The sequence below is a fragment of the Bufo bufo genome, chromosome 7, assembly GCF_905171765.1.
Source record: "Bufo bufo chromosome 7, aBufBuf1.1, whole genome shotgun sequence".
NCBI classification, from domain to species: domain Eukaryota; kingdom Metazoa; phylum Chordata; class Amphibia; order Anura; family Bufonidae; genus Bufo; species Bufo bufo.
Window position 1 is genome coordinate 96,422,356 of NC_053395.1, and position 23,818 is coordinate 96,446,173.

The following is a 23,818-nucleotide window of genomic DNA, read 5'->3' on the forward strand; positions in this document are numbered from 1 at the left end:
CCCTGTATCCATCCTGTGTGTCTTTCATCCACCATTGTATTGTTTGTCATTGTATTTTCTTTTTTTCTTTTTGGTACACTAATAAAGTTTATATACATTGCTAGCTGTGTTATGCCTTTTTTCTCCTCTTGGTGCTGATATCAGCTAAAATGATCTCAAATGCTTTAAAATGGTAACCAAAACCTGAAAGATGTGGAAGAAAGCGACAACCATTCGAATGGATAGAAGAATAGCCAAAATGGCAAAGACTCAGACAACAGTCAGCTCCAGGAAGATCAAAGAAGGTCTAAAGTTACCTGTGAGTACTGTTACAATTAGAAGAGGCCTATGGGAAGCCCCTGCAAAGTCCCACTGTTGAAAAAAAGACATGTACTGAAGAGGTTACAATTTGCCAAAGAGCACATTGACTGGCCTAAAGAGAAATGGCGCAACATTTTGTGGACTGATGAAAGAGAGATTAGTTCTTTTTGGGCCTAATGGCCGGAGACAGTTTGTCAGACGACCCCCAAACACTGAATTCAAGCCACAGTACACTGTGAAGACAGTGTAGCATGGTGGCACAAGCATCATGATATGTGGATGTTTCTTATACTATGGTGTTGGGCCTATTTGTCTCATACCAAGGTTCATGGATCAGTTTGAATACTTTAACAGGTCATGCTGCCTTATGCTGAAGAGGAAATGCCCTTGAAATGGGTGTTCGAACAAGACAACGACCCCAAATACACCAGTAAATGTGCAGCATCTTGGTTCCAGACGAACAAGATTGATGTTATGGAGTGCTCAGCCCAATACCCGGATCTTAATCCAATAGAAAACATGTGAGGTTACATCATAAATTGAGTTTCTGAGGCAAAACCAAGAAATATAGAAGAACTGTGGATTGTAGTCCAATCATCCTGGGCTGGAATACCTGTTCACAGGTGCCAGAAGTTGGTTGACTCCATGCAACACAGATGTACAGCAGTTCTCAAAAACATTGGTTGTACAATTTAAATATTAGCTAAGTGATTCAAAGGAAAGCAAAATCTTCAAACATTTTTCAGTTCATATAGTGAATGTTTGAGTTTGTAAAGAAGAATACAAACACTGCTACTTTTTTGAATAGTCTAATATTCACTTTTCTTCAATTATTTTAGAGGAACAACACAAATTTGATATACACTGCTCAAAAAAATAAAGGGAACACTTAAACAACACAATGTAACTCCAAGTCAATCACACTTCTGTGAAATCAAACTGTTCACTTAGGAAGCAACACTGAGTGACAATCAATTTCACATGCTGTTGTGAAAATGGGATAGACAACAGGTGGAAATTATAGGCAATTAGCAAGACACCCCCAATAAAGGAGTGGTTCTGCAGGTGGTGACCCCAGACTACTTCTCAGTTCCTATGCTTCCTGGCTGATGTTTTGTTCACTTTTGAATGCTGGCGGTGCTTTCACTCTAGTGGTAGCATGAGACGGAGTCTACAACCCACACAAGTGGCTCAGGTAGTGCAGCTTATCCAGGATGGCACATCAATGCGAGCTGTGGCAAGAAGGTTTGCTGTGTCTGTCAGCGTAGTGTCCAGAGCATGGAGGCGCTACCAGGAGACAGGCCAGTACATCAGGAGACGTGGAGGAGGCCGTAGGAGGGCAACAACCCAGCAGCAGGACCGCTACCTCCGCCTTTGTGCAAGGAGGAACAGGAGGAGCACTGCCAGAGCCCTGCAAAATGACCTCCAGCAGGCCACAAATGTGCATGTGTCTGCTCAAACGGTCAGAAACAGACTCCATGAGGGTGATATGAGGGCCCGACGTCCACAGGTGGGGGTTGTGCTTACAGCCCAACACCGTGCAGGACATTTGGCATTTGTCAGAGAACACCAAGATTGGCAAATTCGCCACTGGCGCCCTGTGCTCTTCACAGATGAAAGCAGGTTCACACTGAGCACGTGACAGACGTGACAGAGTCTTGAGACGCCGTGGAGAACGTTCTTCTGCCTGCAACATCCTCCAGCGTGACCGGTTTGGCATTGGGTCAGTAATGGTGTGGGGTGGCATTTCTTTGAAGGGCCGCACAGCCCTCCATGTGCTCACCAGAGGTAGCCTGACTGCCATTAGGTACCGAGATGAGATCCTCAGACCCCTTGTGAGACCATATGCTGGTGCGGTTGGCCCTGGGTTCCTCCTAATGCAAGACAATGCTAGACCTCATGTGGCTGGAGTGTGTCAGCAGTTCCTGCAAGACGAAGGCATTGATGCTATGGACTGGCCCGCCCGTTCCCCAGACCTGAATCCAATTCAGCACATCTGGGACATCATGTCTCGCTCTATCCACCGTCATGTTGCACCACAGACTGTCTAGGAGTTAGCAGATGCTTTAGTCCAGGTCTGGGAGGAGATCCCTCAGGAGACCGTCCGCTACCTCATCAGGAGCATGCACAGGCGTTGTAGGGAGGTCATACAGGCACGTGGAGGCCACACACACTACTGAGCCTCATTTTGACTTGTTTTAAGGACATTACATCAAAATTGGATCAGCCTGTAGTGTGTTTTTCCACTTTAATTTTGAGTGTGACTCCAAATCCAGACCTCCATGGGTTGAAAAATTTGATTTCCATTTTTTTATTTTTGTGTGATTTTGTTGTCAGCACATTCAACTATGTAAAGAACAAAGTATTTCAGAAGAATATTTAAAGGGGTTATCCGAGTTAATAAAAAAAACAAAAAAAAAAACACTTAAAATCCATCAGGATATACATATAATTTGGTTAAGCTAGATTTCATCAAGTTAAAACCCATATGTACACCTTTTCATGGTTCTGTCATTGCTGTGTTTACATGCTGAAGTACAAGGTGAGGGGGCGTGTAACAACAAAGCCTGAGCTCTGCCTCATGAATATTTCTGGGCGTGAACAACCTGACCTTTCCCTCACCTTGCTCTGCACTTTGCAAAAAAACAAAAAATACGCACACAGGGCAGAAGATCTTCCTGTCACATTGCAGCTGTACAGTAGAGATGGGAAGTTCGGATCTTTTTCATGAATCGGATCTTCGGTTCACTTCCTGAGCTGGCAGAAGCAAGTGAACTGAAGATCAATGCGCATGTTCAGCTCATTGAATCTTCGGTTCACTTGCTGAGTCGGCTCTCAAGTGAACCGAAGGTCAGGAGGGACTTGCTCCTGGCAAACACAGCTCTGCTGCAGTGAATGCAGTGGGGCAGACTGTGATGTAGTGGCTATAGTTATTGCAGGGACTCAGATAATTAGTCAAAAGAATCGTGTCACCGAGTCCCTACCAGACTTCCTGCTCTGCTACATGCTACATGCATCCTGTACACACACAGCTCTGCTACATGCTATACTACAGACCCTGTACACACACAGCCCTGCTACATGCTATACTACACACCCTGTACACACAGTTCTGCTACATGCTATACTACACACTCTGTACACACAGCTCTGCTACATGCTATACTACACACCCTGTACACACACAGCTCTGCTACATGCTATAATACACACCCTGTACACACACAGCTCTGCTACATGCTATACTACACACCCTGTACACACACAGCTCTGCTACATGCTATACTACACACCCTGTACACACACAGCTCTGCTACATGCTATACTACACACCCTGTACACACACAGCTCTGCTACATGCTATACTACACACCCTGTACACACAGCTCTGCTACATGCTATACTACACACCCTGTACACACACAGCTCTGCTACATGCTATACTACACACCATGTACACACAGCACTGCTACATGCTATACTACACACCCTGTACACACAGCACTGCTACATGCTATACTACACACCCTGTACACACAGCTCTGCTACATGCTATACTACACACCATGTACACACAGCACTGCTACATGCTATACTACACACCCTGTACACACACAGCTCTGCTACATGCTATACTACACCCCCTGTACACACAGCTCTGCTACATGCTATACTACACACCCTGTACACACACAGCTCTGCTACATGCTATACTACACACCCTGTACACACACAGCTCTGCTACATGCTATACTACACACCCTGTACACACACAGCTCTGCTACATGCTATACTACACACCCTGTACACACACAGCTCTGCTACATGCTATACTACACACCCTGTACACACACAGCTCTGCTACATGCTATACTACACACCCTGTACACACACAGCTCTGCTACATGCTATACTACACACCCTGTACACACAGCTCTGCTACATGCTATACTACACACCCTGTACACACACAGCTCTGCTACATGCTATACTAATGACCCCAGCGCTTCCATGGATTTTTGATAATCAAGTGGATGTGCGCTTGCAAAATGCCGCACAAACCCTCATCCAGCTGATTTCTGTGTGGCCGCATCACTTGCGGTGCAGCCTCTTCACTTCCGGTATAGAGCTCTGGCAAGGTATAGAAATTTTCCGAACACCGGCAGTGTAAAATAACTAAAGGACGGATTCGTCCTTCCGGTCTGCGCATGCGCAGACCGGGAAAACTGAGAAAAAGACTGCCACAGGGATCCGTCCATCCACATGGCAAGTGGATCGACGGATCCATCCTTTCGGTGCATTCGTAGATGGATCCGTCTTGCAATGCATTTCTAGACGGATCCGCACACGGAATAGTCTACAAATGTTGTCAGTTGACAAACCGTTCGGCAGATCCGGCAGGCAGCTCCGACTACGTAACTGCCTGCTGGATCACACTAAGGCTCCATTCGCACGTACGTTGTGTGTTGCGGACCCGCAAATTGCGGATCCGCAACACACCCGCCCGGCACCCCTATAGAAATGCCTATTCTTGTCCGCAAGCTGCGAACAAGAATAGGACATGTTCTATCTTTTGCGGAGTTGCGCACCTGAAGATCGGGGCCGCGCTCCGCAAATGCGGATGCGGACAGCACACTGTGTGCTGTCCGCATCCATTCCGTCACCATAGAAAATGAATGGGTCCGCACCCGTTCCGCAAAATTGCGGAACGAATGCGGACCCATTTGCGGATGTGTGAATGGAGCCTAAGGGTCCTTTCACACTAGAGGCAGGATCGATCCAACAGGCTGTTCACCCTGTCAGATCCGCCCTGCCGCTATTTGGCCGTGCCGCTGGACTGCCGCTCTGTCCCCATTGACTATAAAGGGGACGGTGGTGGAGCTATGGCGCAGCACGGCAGTGCACAGCGAGCTGCCGCTTGACTAAAAGTACTGGATTTCTGACTTTTTAGGGTACTTTCACACAGCATTAGTGTGATCCGGCAGGCAGTTCCATCGTCGGAGCTGCCTGCTGGATCCGCCGATCAGTGTGACAACTGACAGCATTTGTAGACAGATCCAGGTGCGGATCAGTCTAGAAATGCATTGTAATAACGGATCTGTCTATCTGCTTGTCATGCGGATGGACGGATCCCTCTGGCAGTCTTTTTCACAGTATTCCCGGTTTGTGCATGCGCAGACCGGAAGGACGGATTCGTCCTTCAGTTGTTTTGCAACGCCGTATCCGCAAGGCAGCTCCGTCGTCGCAGCTGCGTGCCTGCTGGATCCGCCGATCAGTATGACAACTGACAGCATTTGTACACGGATCCAGGTGCGGATCCGTCTAGAAATGCATTGCAATAACGGATCCGTCCAGCGGCACGGCCAAATAGCGGCAGGGCAGATCCGACAGGGTGAACAGCCTGTCGGATACGTCCTGCCGCTAGTGTGAAAATATCATTATCAGTATCTGTATCTAAGCGATATCTATATTATTCAAATTTATATTCAATATGGATATTGCTTGGATAAATACATATATTGGTGGCAGATAAGGATTTTATATAGCTGAATAATGATGATGATAATAATGATGGCCAATAATTTATTTATATTTCCCAGGGGGTGTTCAATGTGTACTAGTGTGGGGGGGACCAGGGCTGTAATAACGATCCCCAGATGCAGAGGGGAACGTTTACAAACTGCCACCTCTAGCCCCAGTGAATGCAGGAGGGACAAACATACCCTGCTGCCGGAGAAGAGATCACCTCTGCTCTAGTATGTACTGCGCATGAGCGATCGCATACCAGAGCCGAGGCAGTGAGAAGAGCTGGAGGGGGGAGGGCACCAGAGGCTCTGACGTTTAGTTTACAGAGCCTGGCCGCTCCCTCAAGCAGGGAGACGGCTGTAAACGAAACATCATCAGCAGAGCAGAGCCGAGGCAGTGTGAGGAGAGCTGGAGGGGGGAGGGCACCAGAGGCTCTGACGTCTCGTTTACACAGCCTGGACACTCCCTCAAGCAGGGAGAAGCTTGTAAACGAAACGTCATCAGCAGAGCAGAGCCGAGGCAGTGTGAGGAGAGCTGGAGGGGGGAGGGCACCAGAGGCTCTGACGTTTTGTTTACAGAGCCTGGACACTCCCTCAAGCAGGGAGAAGCTTGTAAACGAAACGTCATCAGCAGAGCAGGCTTACTGACGTCAGGGGTCACATGACCCAGAACTGAACTGGCCAAATAGTGATAGATAGGTGATGAAAGTGATTTTAATAAACTTTCACTGGACTACAATAAAAGCAATTAGAATAGATTTATTTAAGTCGGATAACCCCTTTAATTAATTCAGATCTAGGATGTGTTATTTTTGTGTTCCCTTCATTTTTTTGAGCAGTGTATTTTTCTTCATGTTTTGATTTGGAATAGAATGTGCAGTGTTCCCTATGCATTTGTGTGTATGGAAATAAAAGCTATTATAAGGATTTTGAGCTTTTATTCACTTTTTTAAACACACTGCTATTATTTTGAACACAACTGTAAGTCCTTTTCCGACTCCTGAAGCTGTACTACAGCAAAACAGTTAAGTTGTTAAAGGCTATGCATTGTACTCCTTTTTGGTCTGGGGTCGGGCAGAATAATTAACTGCTTTTCCCACAACCCGAGCTGGACTCGGGCAAAACAGTTAGGTGGTTAAAGCGGTTGTCTTATACAACAATGGGGGCATATCCTAGCGATATCGCAGTATCGGAATCTACTGTGAGCTATCATGGGAGTCCTGATATTCTATTTTGGTGTCATCTGTCCGCAAAGCATTGTTCCAATAACTTTCTGGCTTGTCCAGGTGTTCTTTAGTGAACTGCAGACTGGCAACAAGGCTCTTTTTGGAGAGCAGAGGCTTTCTCCTTGCAGTGTTGTAGCTCCCTGTTAAGTGTCCTGACATTAGTCATGGACATTAACACTAGCTAATGTGAGAAAGGCCTTTATTTACTTAGAGGTTACCTTGGATTTCTTTGTGGCCTCTCAGACTATTACATGGCTTGATCTTGGCATGATCTTTGTTCGTGGACCACTCCTGGTAAGGGTACTAGTGGCCTTGAAATTGATTTCTGCACAATCATACTGACTGGATTGGTGGAGTCCAAACAGCCTGATCAGCATCAACAACTTTTCTGAGGTCCTCAGAAATCTCCTTTGTTTGTGCTATGATGTACTTACACAAACATATTGTGAAGATCAGACTTGTGTGAAAGCAGGGTGGATTTGATTTAAATCACGATTTAAATCACTAGTCAGTAAGGCTTGATTTAAATAATAGTTTTCTACATAAAGACTAATTCTTGCTGGTATAACTAAGGCTACTTTCACACTGCCATTTCTGGGTCCGCCTGTGAGATCCGTTTCAAGGCTCTCACAAGCGGCCCAAAACGGATCAGTTTAGCCCCAATGCATTCTGAATGGATAAGGATCCGTTCAGAATGCATCAGTTTGGCTCCGTTCCGCCTCCATTCCTCTCTGGAGGCTGACACCAAAATGCTGCTTGCAGCGTTTTGGTGTCAGCCTGGCGATGCGGAGCCAAACGGATCCGTCCTGACTTACCATGTAAGTTAATGGGGACGGATCCGTTTACATTGACACAATATGGTGCAATTGTAAACGGATCCGTCCCCCATTGACTTTCAATGTAAGTCAGGACGGATCCGTTTGACTTACACTTAGACTTTTTTTTGACATAGTAATGCAGACGGATCTGTTCTGAACGGATACCATCGTTTGCATTTTAGGTGCGGATCAGTCTGTGCAGATACCAGACTGATCCGCACCTAAACGCAGGTGTGTAAGTAGCCTTATAATATGCAAGTAGATGAAGATTTTTAGAATAACAACTTTTCAGATTAGTTTGATTTAGGTTGATTCTGTATTCATAGGTTTGTAGAAGTTAGGATTAAGGTCTTTTTCTCAACTCTGTTCATGTTATAACATTTTTGCTGTGAAGAAGAGGCATGTGATCTCTGCTGAGTCAAATTCAGTTTTGAGAACTGCAAAAGTAAACCAAGCATCTGTGATAATATCTTGTAGGCAGAGAAACTGCCCAATAATCTTACAAAAACCTCTAGAATTTATTTACCAAAAAAATTAAACATATACAGCCTTATTCTACATAATTAAAAAAACTAATATTTATACTCCCATAGGGAGTATAGTAATACATGGATGGCTGATCTCCTATGTTGGCCTGCCATCTGTTGCCCATCATAGGAACTGCAGCTCTAATACGCTGGGTTTCTTCAGAAAGACCCATCCTATTAGAATTAATGACCAGCATCCCTGATCTCCGTAGGTGGATGCCGATCTTAAGCCGGAAGAGTGGGCTTCCAGGTTTTTCACCCTTTAGATGCCGTGATCACACTTGATCACGGCATCCAAAGGCTGTAATGTCCGTGATTGGCATTATTGACCGCCTCGGACATTAGCCGCGGTCCTTTGCTGTTTGAAACAGCAGAGACCTGCCGGCTATGGTGCCTGCTGCACTGGCGAGTGGGCGCCATGTTTAAAGATTGAAAAAGGGAAAGGGTTAAATAAACAGCAATCCCACTATCTTTTTGCATTTGTTTTCATGGTTTATTTTGCTCCATTTGCATCATTGTTTTGTGAACTTTTTTATTTTTTTTGTTTACCATATGACAAATGGGCCTGACTAAGGCTTCGTTCACATCACCGTTTGGTTTTCCGTTACCGTATTTTTCGCCCCATAAGACGCACTTTTTCTCCCCCCAAAGTGGGGGGAAAATGCCCCTGCGTCTTATGGGGCGAATGCTTGCAGTTTTACATCGCAAGCTGCGATGTACGAGCGAGCGGGGACTCGGGGAGGGACTGGGAGGAGGAGCTGGGGGCCGGCAATCGCGGCGGGGCGGTGCAGTCAGTGTACTATAGCCCCGCCGCTCCGGTATACTAATATAAGATGTCTTATTCAATTAATAGTTATTAAATATGCCCCCTCACTCCTAATAGTACCTTACATCCTAACAGCTTCTGTAGAATGCAGGCAGGCAGGCCGGGCAGGCGGCAGCGTAACTCCCTGATGTCACGTGCCTGCGCCGCCTAGGCAGGCAAGTGACGTCAGTGAGGGACGCGCCGGCCGCCCGGCCTGCCTGCCCGCATTGTGCAGAAGCTGTTAGGATGTAAGGTACTATTAGGAGTTGGGGGGCATGTTTAATAACTATTAATTGAATAAGACATCTTATATTAGTATACCGGAGCGGCGGGGGAGATCTGTGGATGACATTTTTATGGGGGACATCTGTGGATGGCACAGTTATGAGCTGGGGGGGTCTGTGGATGGCACTGTTATGGAGTGGGGGGCTCTGTGGATGGCACATATATAACAGTGCCACCCACAGACTCCCCCACCCCATAACAGTGCCATCCACAGACCCCCCCAGCCCATAACTGTGCCATCCACAGATGTCCCCCATAAAAATGTCATCCACAGATCCCCCCTGTAACAGTGGCATCCACAGATCCCCCCCTGTAACAGTGGCATCCACAGATCCCCCCCTGTAACAGTGGCATCCACAGATCCCCCCCCTGTAACAGTGGCATCCACAGATCCCCCCCTGTAACAGTGGCATCCACAGATCCCCCCCTGTAACAGTGGCATCCACAGATCCCCCCCTGTAACAGTGGCATCCACAGATCCCCCCCTGTAACAGTGGCATCCACAGATCCCCCCCTGTAACAGTGCCATCCACAGATCCCCCCTGTAACAGTGCCATCCACAGATCCCCCCCTGTAACAGTGCCATCCACAGATCCCCCCCTGTAACAGTGCCATCCACAGATCCCCCCCTGTAACAGTGCCATCCACAGATCCCCCCCTGTAACAGTGCCATCCACAGATCCCCCCCTGTAACAGTGCCATCCACAGATCCCCCCCTGTAACAGTGCCATCCACAGATCCCCCCTGTAACAGTGCCATCCACAGATCCCCCCTGTAACAGTGCCATCCACAGATCCCCCCTGTAACAGTGCCATCCACAGATCCCCCCTGTAACAGTGCCATCCACAGATCCCCCCTGTAACAGTGCCATCCACAGATCCCCCCTGTAACAGTGCCATCCACAGATCCCCCCTGTAACAGTGCCATCCACAGATCCCCCCTGTAACAGTGCCATCCACAGATCCCCCCTGTAACAGTGCCATCCACAGATCCCCCCTGTAACAGTGCCATCCACAGATCCCCCCTGTAACAGTGTCAGTCATCCACAGAACCCCCCCATAACAGTGTCAGTCATCCACAGAACCCCCCCATAACAGTGTCAGTCATCCACAGAACCCCCCCATAACAGTGTCAGTCATCCACAGAACCCCCCCATAACAGTGTCAGTCATCCACAGATCCCCCCATAACAGTGTCAGTCATCCACAGATCCCCCCATAACAGTGTCCGTCATCCACAGATCTCCAGTAATAGTGCCATCCACAGACCACCATTAGTTCCAAACCCACCAAACACACAGCACACCTTTTTGGTTAAAAATTATTTTTTCTTATTTTCCTCCCCAAAAACCTAGGTGCGTCTTATGGGCCGGTGCGTCTTATAGGGCGAAAAATACGGTATATTCTTCCGTTCAAAGGATAAATAAAACGGAAAATAGCGACTCCGTTTAAAATCCCATTCACTTCTATTGATTTCATAAATTGTCAGTTACACTCCGTTTGGCACCATTTCGTCATCTTTACGTTAATTTAGACGGAGAAAATAATCCTACATGCAGGACTTTTTCTCCCGTCTCAAATAATGGATTCACAACGTATCCGTTACTTTTTGCATTGTAGTCAATATGTAACGGATTGAAACGGAGTACATTGTATGTGATCCTGTATGCACTCCGTTATTCTGTTCCGTTTTTAGTTCTGAGCATGCTTTTTAGTTCTGTCTGCAAAAGTTCTCTAGTGACTGAAAAAAGAACATGTGACCGTCACCTGACCCTCCCAGCGACCATCTTTAAAGCTTTACTATATGAGATCACACTGCAGAAAGCTTGTCTAGTCAAAAAAAGTAAGTAAAAGTTTAATGCAAGTTTAAAAAGTGGAAAATCATGTTCCTACCAAATGTATTGTTGCAGGATAGCATGAAATATTTGCTTACAGTAATGTCAGCCACATCGCTCCACATCCACAGCAATCCATTGAATACCATGGACATAGCCACCATGTGTGTGCTGTTTTTTTAGCCCCTGTGCTTATTAATGTAAAGTACTATGTTATGGCTCTGTGACCATACTGTGAACTGCACACGATGGCTTCACAATGCATAAGAACAGACCCTGTGCACTCCATTTTGCGCATGTTTCCGTGCAATTTCAGATCAGTGCCTCCATTTTAAAAATGGTCGTATTGGGCATATAGCATACACATTCAAGCCAATCTGTATGCAGCCAGATGTTTGCTTGTCTGCTGAATCTACACACCTATAGTTTTCAGTCAGATATACAGGCACGCTTATTGGAATCAATTGCCCAATGTGACAAAAGTTGTCCTGAATTTTTTTTTTAATGCCTAAAATATAGCTTGCTATCCAGCAAGTGCAATGTTCACAGTATGGGAACAGGTCTGTGTTCCTTCTCTTCCATCATGACACGTGTTGAATAATTGATTTCAATGTATTTTTTTTATTTAATTACTAAAATCAAGTATGACGATTTTTTTCAGAAATGTCACAAAACAGCAGTGACCACAGTACCCCTCCATTGGAGATTGTGGTAAGTAGACAGATTCTTTCTCTGTCTCTCAGTCTTTTCTCTGTCTCTCTGTCTGTATGTCTCTGTCTGTCTCTCTCTGTGTCTCGCACTCTGTCTATCTATCTCTATGTGTGTGTATATGTATATATATATATATGTGTGTGTGTATATATATATATATATATATATATATATATATATATATATATATATATATATATATATACACTGCTGAAAAAAATAAAGGGAACACTTAAACAACACAATGTAACTCCAAGTCAATCACACTTCTGTGAAATCAAACTTAGGAAGCAACACTGAGTGACAATCAATTTTACATGCTGTTGTGCAAATGGGATAGACAACAGGTGGAAATTATAGGCAATTAGCAAGACACCCCCAATAAAGGAGTGGTTCTGCAGATGGTCACCACAGACCACTTCTCAGTTCCTATGCTTCCTGGCTGATGTTTTGGTCACTTTTGAATGCTGGCGGTGCTTTCACTCTAGTGGTAGCATGAGACAGAGTCTACAACCCACACAAGTGGCTCAGGTAGTGCAGCTTATCCAGGATGGCACATCAATGCGAGCTGTGGCAAGAAGGTTTGCTGTGTCTGTCAGCGTAGTGTCCACAGCATGGAGGCGCTACCAGGAGACAGGCCAGTCCATCAAGAGACGTGGAGGAGGCCGTAGGAGGGCAACAACCCAGCAGCAGGACAGCTACCTCCGCCTTTGTGCAAGGAGGAAAAGGAGGAGCACTGCCAGAGCCCTGCAAAATGACCTCCAGCACGCCACAAATGTGCATGCACCATGAGGGTGATATGAGGGCCCGACGTCCACAGGTGGGGGTTGTGCTTACAGCCCAACACCGTGCAGGACATTTGGCATTTGCCAGAGAACACCAAGTTTGGCAAATTTGCCACTGGCGCCCTGTGCTCTTCACAGATGAAAGCAGGTTCACATTGAGCACATGTGACAGACGTGACAGAGTCTTGAGACGCCGTGGAGAACGTTCTGCTGCCTGCAACATCCTCCAGCATGACCGGTTTGGCATTGGGTCAGTAATGGTGTGGGGTGGCATTTCTTTGGAGGGCCGCACAGACCTCCATGTGCTCGGCAGAGGTAGCCTGACTGCCATTAGGTACCGAGATGAGATCCTCAGACCCCTTGTGAGACCATATGCTGGTGCGGTTGGCCCTGGGTTCCTCCTAATGCAAGACAATGCTAGACCTCATGTGGCTGGAGTGTGTCAGCAGTTCCTGCAAGACGAAGGCATTGATGCTATGGACTGGCCCGCCCGTTCCCCAGACCTGAATCCAATTCAGCACATCTGGGACATCATGTCTCGCTCTATCCACCAACGTCACGTTGCACCACAGACTGTCTAGGAGTTGGCAGATGCTTTAGTCCAGGTCTGGGAGGAGATCCCTCAGGAGACCGTCCACCACCTCATCAGGAGCATGCACAGGCGTTGTATGGAGGTCATACAGGCATGTGGAGGCCACACACACTACTGAGCCTCATTTTGACTTGTTTTAAGGAAATTACATCATAGTTGGATCAGCCTGTAGTGTGTTTTTCCACTTTAATTTTGAGTGTGACTCCAAATCCAGACCTCCATGGGTTTAAAAATTTGATTTCCATTTTTTTATTTTTGTGTGATTTTGTTGTCAGCACATTCAACTATGTAAAGAACAAAGTATTTCAGAAGAATATTTAATTAATTTAGATCTAGGATGTGTTATTTTTGTGTTTCCTTAATTTTTTTGAGCAGTGTGTGTGTGTGTATATGTATGTATATATATAATTAATTTTTGTCAAACAATATTTCAGGAGCAATCATCATCTAGCGGGTCAGAGGATGAAACGGAGAGGACACACTTCCAAATGGAGACTGTATGTATTTAGAAAATGGGGCATAGTATACCCTAATACTAAATACTACTTCAACACTAGATAAAAAAATAAATTATATTGTTTTATAGGAATTCAGCCAAAGACAACCTGCAACAGATGTGGGCAGGACACGTACTTACGAGCCAAGACAGGTATACTTGAATAGCAATGGAAAGAGACGCTAATAAAGTTTACAGCATAATAATTTCTAACCATTTCTATTAACTTTAGGAGGAGGCAGTCATTTCTCCTCCAGCAACAAGACCACGTGGCCCAGTTCCTAGGGGTTGTGGAAGGAGATCACTTCGTGGAGGTCATGGCCGTGGGACTGTGAGTATATATTTTCTTCCGTTATAGATGCTCAATCTCTGCTACTCCAGTAGCTGTGAAACTACAACTCACACCATGTTGCATTCTTCCATATGATGTTCCAAGAACACCTTTGAAGTGTGCATCCTGGAAGAGTTTCTCCACAGCTGGAGTGTTGGCGGTTTCACATCAAACTTCTTAATTAATTATCACTGTCTATAGGGTTCCAGAAGTCACTCGGATGAAGATGTTCCAACAAACATCCATTTTGACCAGGAACTCCTCATCCATCTCGTGGAGGAGAGACCGGCACTATGGGACCAGTCCCAGCGGCTTCATGCGGACCACATAGCGCCCCGGCGTATCTGGTCTGGAGTTTTTAGAGCCCTAGTGGATAACTGGGAGAATATGAATCACCGTCAACAACAGGCTTGTGGTGAGTTGACTACAGTGCCAACAGAACCTCTGATGTTATTTAAATGTATAATAAATAAGCGTTTTAATTCAATAGGGGAGATCATAGTGATTCGGTGGAGGTCAATGAGGGATCGCTTTATCCGTGACCTCCACACAGAAAGAAACCTTCCGATCGGTTCCGGGGCGAGGAACGTTCGGACCTACAGATACCCTCCCCTGCTGCAGTTCCTGAGAAGGTCTGCAGAAATGAGGCAGTAAGTATTCCACTTGTAGTTTAATATTTTGTGATTACATTTTGCAATGGGCCAAAAATTTATTTTTGTTTTTTCTCTTTGTAGGACTCACTCAAGCACTCTTCAGCCCCCGGAAGAGGAAACAGTACAGGCTGCTGGAGCTTCTGTCAGTGACAATCCTGTTCCAGAAACAGACGATCCCCTACCTGTTCCATCTGCCCCTATAGAAACTGCAGAACATCAAGTAGACAGTACTTTTGCAGGAGTACGTAGGCGGCGTGGAACAGGTAGGAGAATTTTTGCGGAGATAGAAGACCTAGCAAAAATTGTAAGGGACAATTTGAAGAGAGTAGAGGAAAACCTGTTTAGGTATAAGGAGGAGCTTCTGAACCACATCCGGACGCTGGAGGGGGCGGGGCGGCCGGATCCCCTTACTCCTAATCAGAGTTTTCTTTTAACTCTCGCTCCGTGGATGGATCGTCTGTCTCTGGAACAGAATTTTCAATGTCGGATGGCATTGACGCAAACCATGTTCAATTTTGTGCACCGCCCCCCATCCCAGACATATCCCCCACCACCCTCTTTTCCCACACCACATTCCTATGCCCCATCCCAATACTACCAACCTTCAAATTCTTCCTTTCACAAACCACAGTCATATGGCCCATCGTATTCAAACCAACCAATGCCTTATCCTCCTTCCACTTCTTTCTCCACTTGCCAATCCAATCTTCCCTCTCGGTCCAGTACCCCAACCTTTACTGCGGGGAGTGTTTCTCCCTCTTTCTTTCCAGCTCCTCACACTTTTACCACTCCATCTACTTCACATTCACCCCATCTCAGGTGTCTGACTCTCATTCGCTACGCACTCCACGGCCCCCGACTCCTGCACAACATTCAACATCTGATACTTTTATGAGTGCCTTGATGGAGTATCACGACACTGACAGAGGGTCCAGCAGTCCACAAGGTCAATAAAGTGGCTCCCACCAAAAAAATAATTCATGTTTGCCCATGTTAGTCAGTTTCTACATTGTTTTCCCCATTTGTGGACTGTTATTTTATATATTTAAATATTTTATTACTGAAAACAAAGTTTTAAAACAAATTTTATTATATGCAAAGAGTAAAAACGTTTAACGTTAAAAATACTTGAAGTTGTTTTTTTTTTTTAAACTAACAAAACAAAATGGTACTATGTGTTTTCACATTTGAGAAATACATTTTAAAATTCTTTGACATTAATAGATAGGTCTACACGTGACAACAAAACACTGTAAAGACATAATGGGGTAAAAAATGTTATAGTCAAGTGATGCATACACACATAGCATCATAAACTTGTAGCATGGACGAGTAGTTTAGATCATTTGTTCCTGCCAAGGAACTGAACCAGCTGTCCCGCAAACGGTTAACTGCCGTGGTTGAACGTAGACCAGTAGCATTTTCTTGTGCATTGTCTGAGACTGAGGGCCCAGATTCAAAACTCAATGGTTCATGTGTTTGGCAATAGTTATGCAGAATCACACAGGCTTTTATAACATCGTCAATACAGTCTGTTTTCAATTGAATAGGTCTGGTGAATATTCTCCATCGGTTGGTCAGTATCCCAAATGCACATTCGACCATACGTCTTGCCCTTGTGAGTCTGTAATTAAAGATTCTTTTACAATCATTTAGTCCACGGCTTGCATACGGCTTCAACAGATTAAATGACATTTGGAAGGCCTCATCGCCAATCAAGACAAGTGGCATGTTAGGTTCAGTAGTTCCAGGTAAAGGACGAGGATTGGGGAAACTAAAGTTACCAGAGTATTCTCTATGTGCCATATTAGAGTTTTTGAAGACTTTAGAGTCATTGGTCCGGCCGAAGGACCCAATATCCACAGCCACAAATTTGTACTGCGCATCCGCAATCGCCATCAAAATTACAGAGAAGTATTTTTAATAGTTAAATTAACGGAATATATGTTGTCAGTTACTGTCAGTTGTCTTTCCGTTATTGTAATGATTTCCGTTATTTAGAACGGATTACAAATATAACGGAAAGCCAAACGGTGATGTGAACGAAGCCTAAGGGCTATCCCTTATAATTTTATTTTAAAGCATACTCAAGGTAGGAGGGTTGAAGGGGTTCTCCCAGAATTAGTTAAAATGGCCAACCCCCCACCACCAATGTGGTGGTGGGGGTGAGGGAGTGGGCCCTGTCTACACACTGCACTGCTCTACAATAAATGGTAATAATGTGATTCTGCCTATGATATACAATCATGGCTGAGCAACCTGACAGAAAAACTCATCAATAAGTAGTATATGCAAGTGCCACATTGTAATATGTAGTGAGGCCCCACCCCCTCACTCCCTAGGCAGCTCTGCTAGTGGAGGTAACCAGTCCTGCTCATGTTGTACAACAGGTTGCTTGTGACCATTTTAAATCATTCCACAAAACCCCTTTAAGCGTTAACATAAAAAATAAAAGTTATAGCTGGTGTAGTGCAGGTAGACAAATTTAGGATAAATTTATTCTAGTCATTAATTCCTAAATGCCAAACATACATGTACAACACTGGCAGGTCTTAGTAACTGCAGTGCCCCTTAAAGCCCCTTTACACTGGTCGAGAATCCAAAAGATAATAGCGAACAAGAGTTCAATGGAATGCTCATGAGTGATTATCTGGCGGTTTAAATGTGCCACTAATTACCCGATGAATGAGTGAAACGTTTGTTCATTGGGTAATTGAATCCCTTGTGCACACACAAAAATGATCATTTATTGGTAGCAGATCCTGCTGTGTAAATGTGATCTGCTGCCGGCAAATGAGTCAGTATGGGGAAGAGCGATGTCATCAACGATCTCTCCTCCCCATACCGTGAAGGAGATCACTGTATGTAAATGCAGCGATCTCCTCCACCAGCGAGCAGCAGATTGTCGGGAAGAACCACCTCCTTCCCGACAATCTGCTGCTTTGTGTGAAGGGATGTATTTTTTTTATATGATTGATGTGAGAATGGAGCAGGCTCAGGGGCTGCAGCCAGGTTCAGAGATAATGTAGACATTTTTCAGTCATGCATTTAGTATATTATATTAATGCTTTGCTATATGCATTTTAAGACCTATATAATTACTTCATCAACAGGTACAAGCAAATATTTACCATACTTACTTTACCTCATTGACTTCTGTGGGAGAGTTTTGTAGGCATGCTCCGTGACCTGTGCAGAGGTCAGGAGGGAGTAGATAAATCTTGACAATAACCTATGTGTTATGCATATAAGTGATATCTGTAATTCTAATCCTAGTTGTGATCATAAACCGATAACTGCAGTAAAGTGATCTATACAGAACAAGGAATGGAGCCTATTATTAGACTTAGTGGCGAGTGGTAAAACTTTTTTTTAAATTTTTTTTATAAATATTGACATGGAAAATTAAAAATATCATTACTGAAAATTATTTCAAATATGTTTAATATAAAAAACGTGATTTAAACAATAGGTCATTCACGTTTACTGCAAAGTAATGTTTTGGCTAGAGTCTCCGCCAGTGGCACAGAGGGTAGTGCAGCAATACATTATGCTGTCTGCCCAGTTTGTGGACGGAGTAGACGCACCCTGCGCCCCTGCGAGCACAGAAAGGGTTAATTACTCTTACCGGTAATTGGATTTTCCATTAGCCTCCCCAAAGGCTCTGACAGGAGGGTATCCCGACCCCCTGGACAGGAAACAACACTGGAGCTTTAGATTAAAAAGGCCTTCTCTCCATACCTAAGCCAGTTAATAACCAAGGACACGGAAATGATGCAGAACAAATTATTATTATTATTAACCGAATTTTCAGTACAATACATCAAGGTAATCACACATTCTTACCAGAAGTAAATCAACTAAGGGACGGAACTCCCAGTGCCATTGGGGAGGCTAATAGAAAATCCAATTACCAGTAAGAGTAATTAACCCTTTTCCCCGACTCCTTCCCAACGGCACTGACAGGAGGAATAACAGAGAATAGTTATACATTAGGGAGGGACCACTGTAGAAAGATTTTCTGCATATAGCACACTTCTTTCGTACCGAATCTCCCTGCGTCTTGGTAGTGGAGGTTTTTCTGCCCTAAAAATCAATATTAAAACATGGGGCTAGAATACACGTACGTTTTTTAACCTCCACCACCAACACCTATTCAGTGTTATAGAAATAGGATGAAGAGTTAAGCAGGAGAGGAGGCTTACTGGGCTGAGGGTGCTTCAAGGATCCACAGGCTTGCGGGCCTCATCATCCTGGGGAGCTGACATCATGCAGGAGGAGAGAGAGAGAGCCACAGAATGCAGCTGGCACAATCCTCTTTTAAAATTACCCGCCATGAAGCGCTTCCCCGATGCGGCCGTATATGCATTACGTCATGACGCTCAACGTATCATCGCATCATGACGCAATCCACTCCTGGACCTCCTCCTGCCCCAGAGAAGGCCCCGCCTGCTTAGACGCTTACCGCGTTGGATCCATAACCCTAAACAGGGTAAGAAGCCAGGGGCTGCCTTCAACAGAAGGACTTATGCCTAAGGTCGGAGAAGGGAGCCGGAGCATCCCCGGAACCTGCGAACTCTGCAACGGCCCTCCCGAGCTTGGGATAAAAGTAAGGCCATGCGCTGTCTTGTAGAACCGCTGGAGCATACACGCCGTCCGGGGACAGGAAACAACACTGGCTTAGGTATGGAGAGGAGGCATTTTTAATCTGGAGCTCCAGTGTTGTTTCCTGTCCAGGGGACGGGGATACCCTCTTGTCAGTGCCGTTGGGGAGGCGCCGGGTAAAAGTGCCTGATGGGTGTCCGAGGTGCTGAGGATATGCTGCCAGTATTCTTCCTGAGCAATGCCAGGGCCAGTCAGTGTGTTCTGGTAACTGTTACAGTGGCCGGAGCTCTGCACTTCTGCTGTTTCACACTGCCATGCCGAAGTCACTTCCCACATTTGCATCTCTAAAATGGATGTTATAGGAAAATAAAATACCAATCTGTAATACAGACTTTTTAGGATTCAGTAACTTCTATTGGGAGGATATTACCATTCAATATAGTACAATTCATAGTGAAAAATTCTCAAATAATTTCGTAGACGTGTTTTCTATTTTTCTAAGCCTGTGAAACACCACACTAAATTGTGATTCTGTGAAGGTATCCAATCCAAAATTGTTCACGGGTCTGTTAAGATTGTAACAGTAAACTTGATATTATGCTATTTTCTTCCCAGCCTTTATGAAAAATTATTTGACAAAAGAAAGAGCCAGCAGTTCAAGGCCTGTGTTGGAGATTTATACAGCATCTGGTATCCTTTTATCCTCTTTGCCGGTAAGTATGTCTAACAAAGCAGATGTAACTAAACATTAGTTAGGAAATAACTCAAGTCCAGCACTTAGAAGGGTTTTTTGGTACCTAGATATTGATGAACTGTCCTGTCAGTAGGTCATCAATATCAGATAGGTGAGGGATAATGATCAGCTATTTTGGGCAGCTCCCAGAAACTATACAGTGGACTGAGAGAGAAGCAGAAGGCTCCATCCACTTTGTGGTTTCCCGCACCTAAGTACTGCAGCTCATCTCCCGTTTATTTGAAAGGAAGCTGAGCTGCCGTACCCTGGCACAGCCACCACACAGTGGATGGAACCTTCTTCCACTCCGTCCACTATATAGTTTCTGGGGCTGGCAGCTTATATGTGGGGTTGCCAGGTGTGAGTTCCCCAACAATCTGATATGTATGACCTATTCTGATGGTGTAATCAGTGTCTAAGTACCAGAAAACCCCCTTCAGGGTCCATTCACACGTCCGCACTTTGGGTCCGGATCCTGCAATTATGCAGAACAGTTGCAGACCCATTTATTTTCAATGGGGACGGAAAAGATGCAGACAGCACACAGTGTGCTGTCTGCATCCGCCTTTCCTGTCCGCTGCCCCGAACTTCCGGTCCACGGCTCCGCAAAAAAATAGAACATGTCCTATTCTTGTCCGCATCTGTGGACAAGAATAGGCATTTCTATTGGGGTGCCAGCCCGGTGTTTTGCGGATCCGCAAAGCACTGCGGATGTTTGAATGGACCCTAAGTCAGTGGCAAATAATTGAACTTTATACTTGAAAGTCCACATAATGAAACTCATGCTGCTGATGCTGATACTATACTGATACTATATGTCACATCATCAACAGTTTATGGGCTATTGCTAAACATTAACAAAGTAGCCAACCCCTTTATTCTGAATCTGACTATGATTAAATGGTTGCCCCATTTTTACAATTTATGACCTATCCATAGTGATTTGGCCCTGATCTTATCATCATTACAAATTTTTTACGGTTAATGGCTATGAACACCTTCGAAGGCAGTGTTTTTTTTTTTTATCATTGCATTTTACTCATTTTGGGCTGATATAATTTTTTTTATTTGGTTGTTATTAACAATTTTCAATAGCCTTTATTTTTAGTGTCTTTGCAGACCATTTCTTACTGCTTTTCAGTAAATCCCTTATGGAACTGTTCTGATATCAGGATCTGTAGCACCTATCTCTGAACTCCTGTCAGCTCATAAACACCCATTATAGCTAAATTCTTATCAAACTGAAGGGTTGTCTCATCTTGCCATTTACACAGTGATTAGTAACTCCTATAGTAGTAAATTGGAACTAGGCAGACAGCAAGATGGGACAACCCCTTTTACCCCTTCGCTGTCTGGTTTGTTTGGACATTTTGCACCTTTGGTAGACAGGACAATTTTCACAGTTTTGACATTTATTTATTAAAATTGCAAAAAAAAAAAGTTTCTATTAGTGGATGTAAGTGTATTCCAAACAGCAAATTATATTGAACACATCTCTTAAAAAATAGATGTTCATAAATACAAGTTAGGCCTAAATTTACATGCACATATCTTCATAAAATCACCAAAACTGGAAAGACTTAAAATTAGATTTTAAACCCTTCCCGACTGCACACTGGGTATATACGTCCTATCTGCACATGCCCTGTGCAGATAGCATGTATATACACAAGAAGGCAGCGCCTTAATCACAGCGCTGCAATTAAAGCTCCTGCTATCTAGCAGGAGCAGGTTGTGTCCAGGCTGACAGACACAGCGGGGACCCTGAGGAAAACACAGGAGCGGTTTATTACTGCTTCTGCCTTCTCCTGTGCCAGCAGAAGATCGATGCAGGAGCACGGAGGGGAAACAGGAAGCGGCCGAGCCTCTTCCTCTGTTAGTCTTGGCGGTCACGTGATTGCCACGGGTGTCAGGGGCAGGAGCAGAGCTGCAGGGTCTAAGGAGACCCTGATCAGCTCTGCCTGTGTGTAATTCCCCCACAGGGGGCTATTTTCCTCTGTAACTCAGGATCCTATGGATGCCCCAGTTATAGTGGAAACAGTGAAAAAAAAAAATGGCAGTGCCCTCCAGAGGTATTTTAATGACCTCCTGGTCGACATATGTGCCAAAAATAAATTTAAATTTAAGTAAAAAGGGTGTTTTGGTACCATTCTTTATTTATGGCTGTGTTTTTGGGCAAAATGGTGAGTGAGCCCACTCCCTTGGATGAGAAGCAACCCCACACATGAATGGTCTCAGGATGCTTTACTGTTGGCATGACACAGGACTGATGGTAGCGCTCACCTTTTCTTCTCCGGACAAGCCTTTTTCCAGATGCCCCAAACAATCGGAAAGAGGCTTCATCTGAGAATATGACTTTGCCCCAGTCCTCAGCAGTCCATTCACCATACTTTCTGCAGAAGATCAATCTGTCCCTGATGGTTTTTTTTGGAGAGAAGTGGCTTCTTTGCTGCCCTTCTTGACACCAGGCCATCTTCCAAAAGTCTTCGCCTCTCTGTGCGTGCAGATGCGCTCACACCTGCCTGCTGCCATTCCTGAGAAAGCTCTGCACTGGTGGCACTCCGATCCCGCAGCTGAATCCTCTTTAGGAGACGATCCTGGCGCTTGCTGGACTTTCTTGGATGCCCTGAAGCCTTCTTAACAAGAATTGAACCTCTTTCCTTGAAGTTCTTGATGATCCTATAAATTGTTGATTGAGGTGCAATCTTAGTAGCCACAATATCCTTGCCTGTGAAGCCATTTTTATGCAACGCAATGATGGCTGCATGCGTTTCTTTGCAGGTCACCATGGTTAACAATGGAAGAACAATGATTTCAAGCATCACCCTCCTTTTAACATGTCAAGTCTGCCATATTAACCCAATCAGCCTGACATAATGATCTCCAGCCTTGTGCTCGTCAACATTCTCACCTGAGTTAACAAGACGATTACTGAAATGATCTCAGCAGGTCGTTTAATGACAGCAATGAAATGCAGTGGAAAGTTTTTTTTGGGATTAAGTTAATTTTCATGGCAAAGAAGGACTATGCAATTCATCTGATCACTCTTCATAACATTCTGGAGTATATGCAAATTGCTATTATAAAAACTTAAGCAGCAACTTTTCCAATTTCCAATATTTATGTAATTCTCAAAACTTTTGGCCACGACTGTACATTAACAAGAGCTTGTGCTCTTAAAACACTGGAACAGATACCCCTTAGTTCCAGTGAAGGGAAATCTTAATCTTTCAGCATACCAAGACATTTTGCACAATTGTATGTTTCAAACCTTGTGGGAAAAGTTTGGGGAAGTCCTTTTTCTGTTCCAGCATGACTGCACCCTAGTACGCAAAACACAGGGGTACATCAAAAAGAAAGAACTGGTTCAAAATGAAAGAAAATGCTAGGGTCAGAGAAGGAGGCAGAAGAGATTCATGAGAGAACATTGAGAGCTTAACAATAGATAAGAAATACAATTGGAAAGTTGGCCAGAACTCTATTGGAAGGTCATGCATCAGGCTATAGATGCTTTTGTTAAACCTTTACAAAACAACATTCTTTTTATTACCCCAAAACTAGACTCAGAACAGCATGTAATATAGAAATACAAA

The 23,818-nt window shown here is 44.7% G+C and overlaps 1 protein-coding gene and 1 long non-coding RNA gene across 4 annotated transcripts in view; both read left to right on the forward strand.

Annotated features, from left to right (window-relative positions):
• VPS16 (VPS16 core subunit of CORVET and HOPS complexes) overlaps positions 1-23,818 on the forward strand; it is a 558,269-nt gene that overhangs the window by 69,362 nt on the left and 465,089 nt on the right. For all 3 annotated transcript variants that reach the window (XM_040439647.1, XM_040439649.1, XM_040439648.1), the window contains exon 3: positions 20,108-20,205. In XM_040439647.1, the coding sequence (XP_040295581.1) occupies positions 20,108-20,205 (98 nt within the window). The remainder of the gene's footprint in view (positions 1-20,107; positions 20,206-23,818) is intronic.
• LOC121007606 lies at positions 11,200-13,890 on the forward strand. Its single transcript, XR_005780445.1, has 3 exons — positions 11,200-11,327; positions 11,981-12,030; positions 13,842-13,890. It is a non-coding gene; the product is annotated as an uncharacterized LOC121007606 (long non-coding RNA).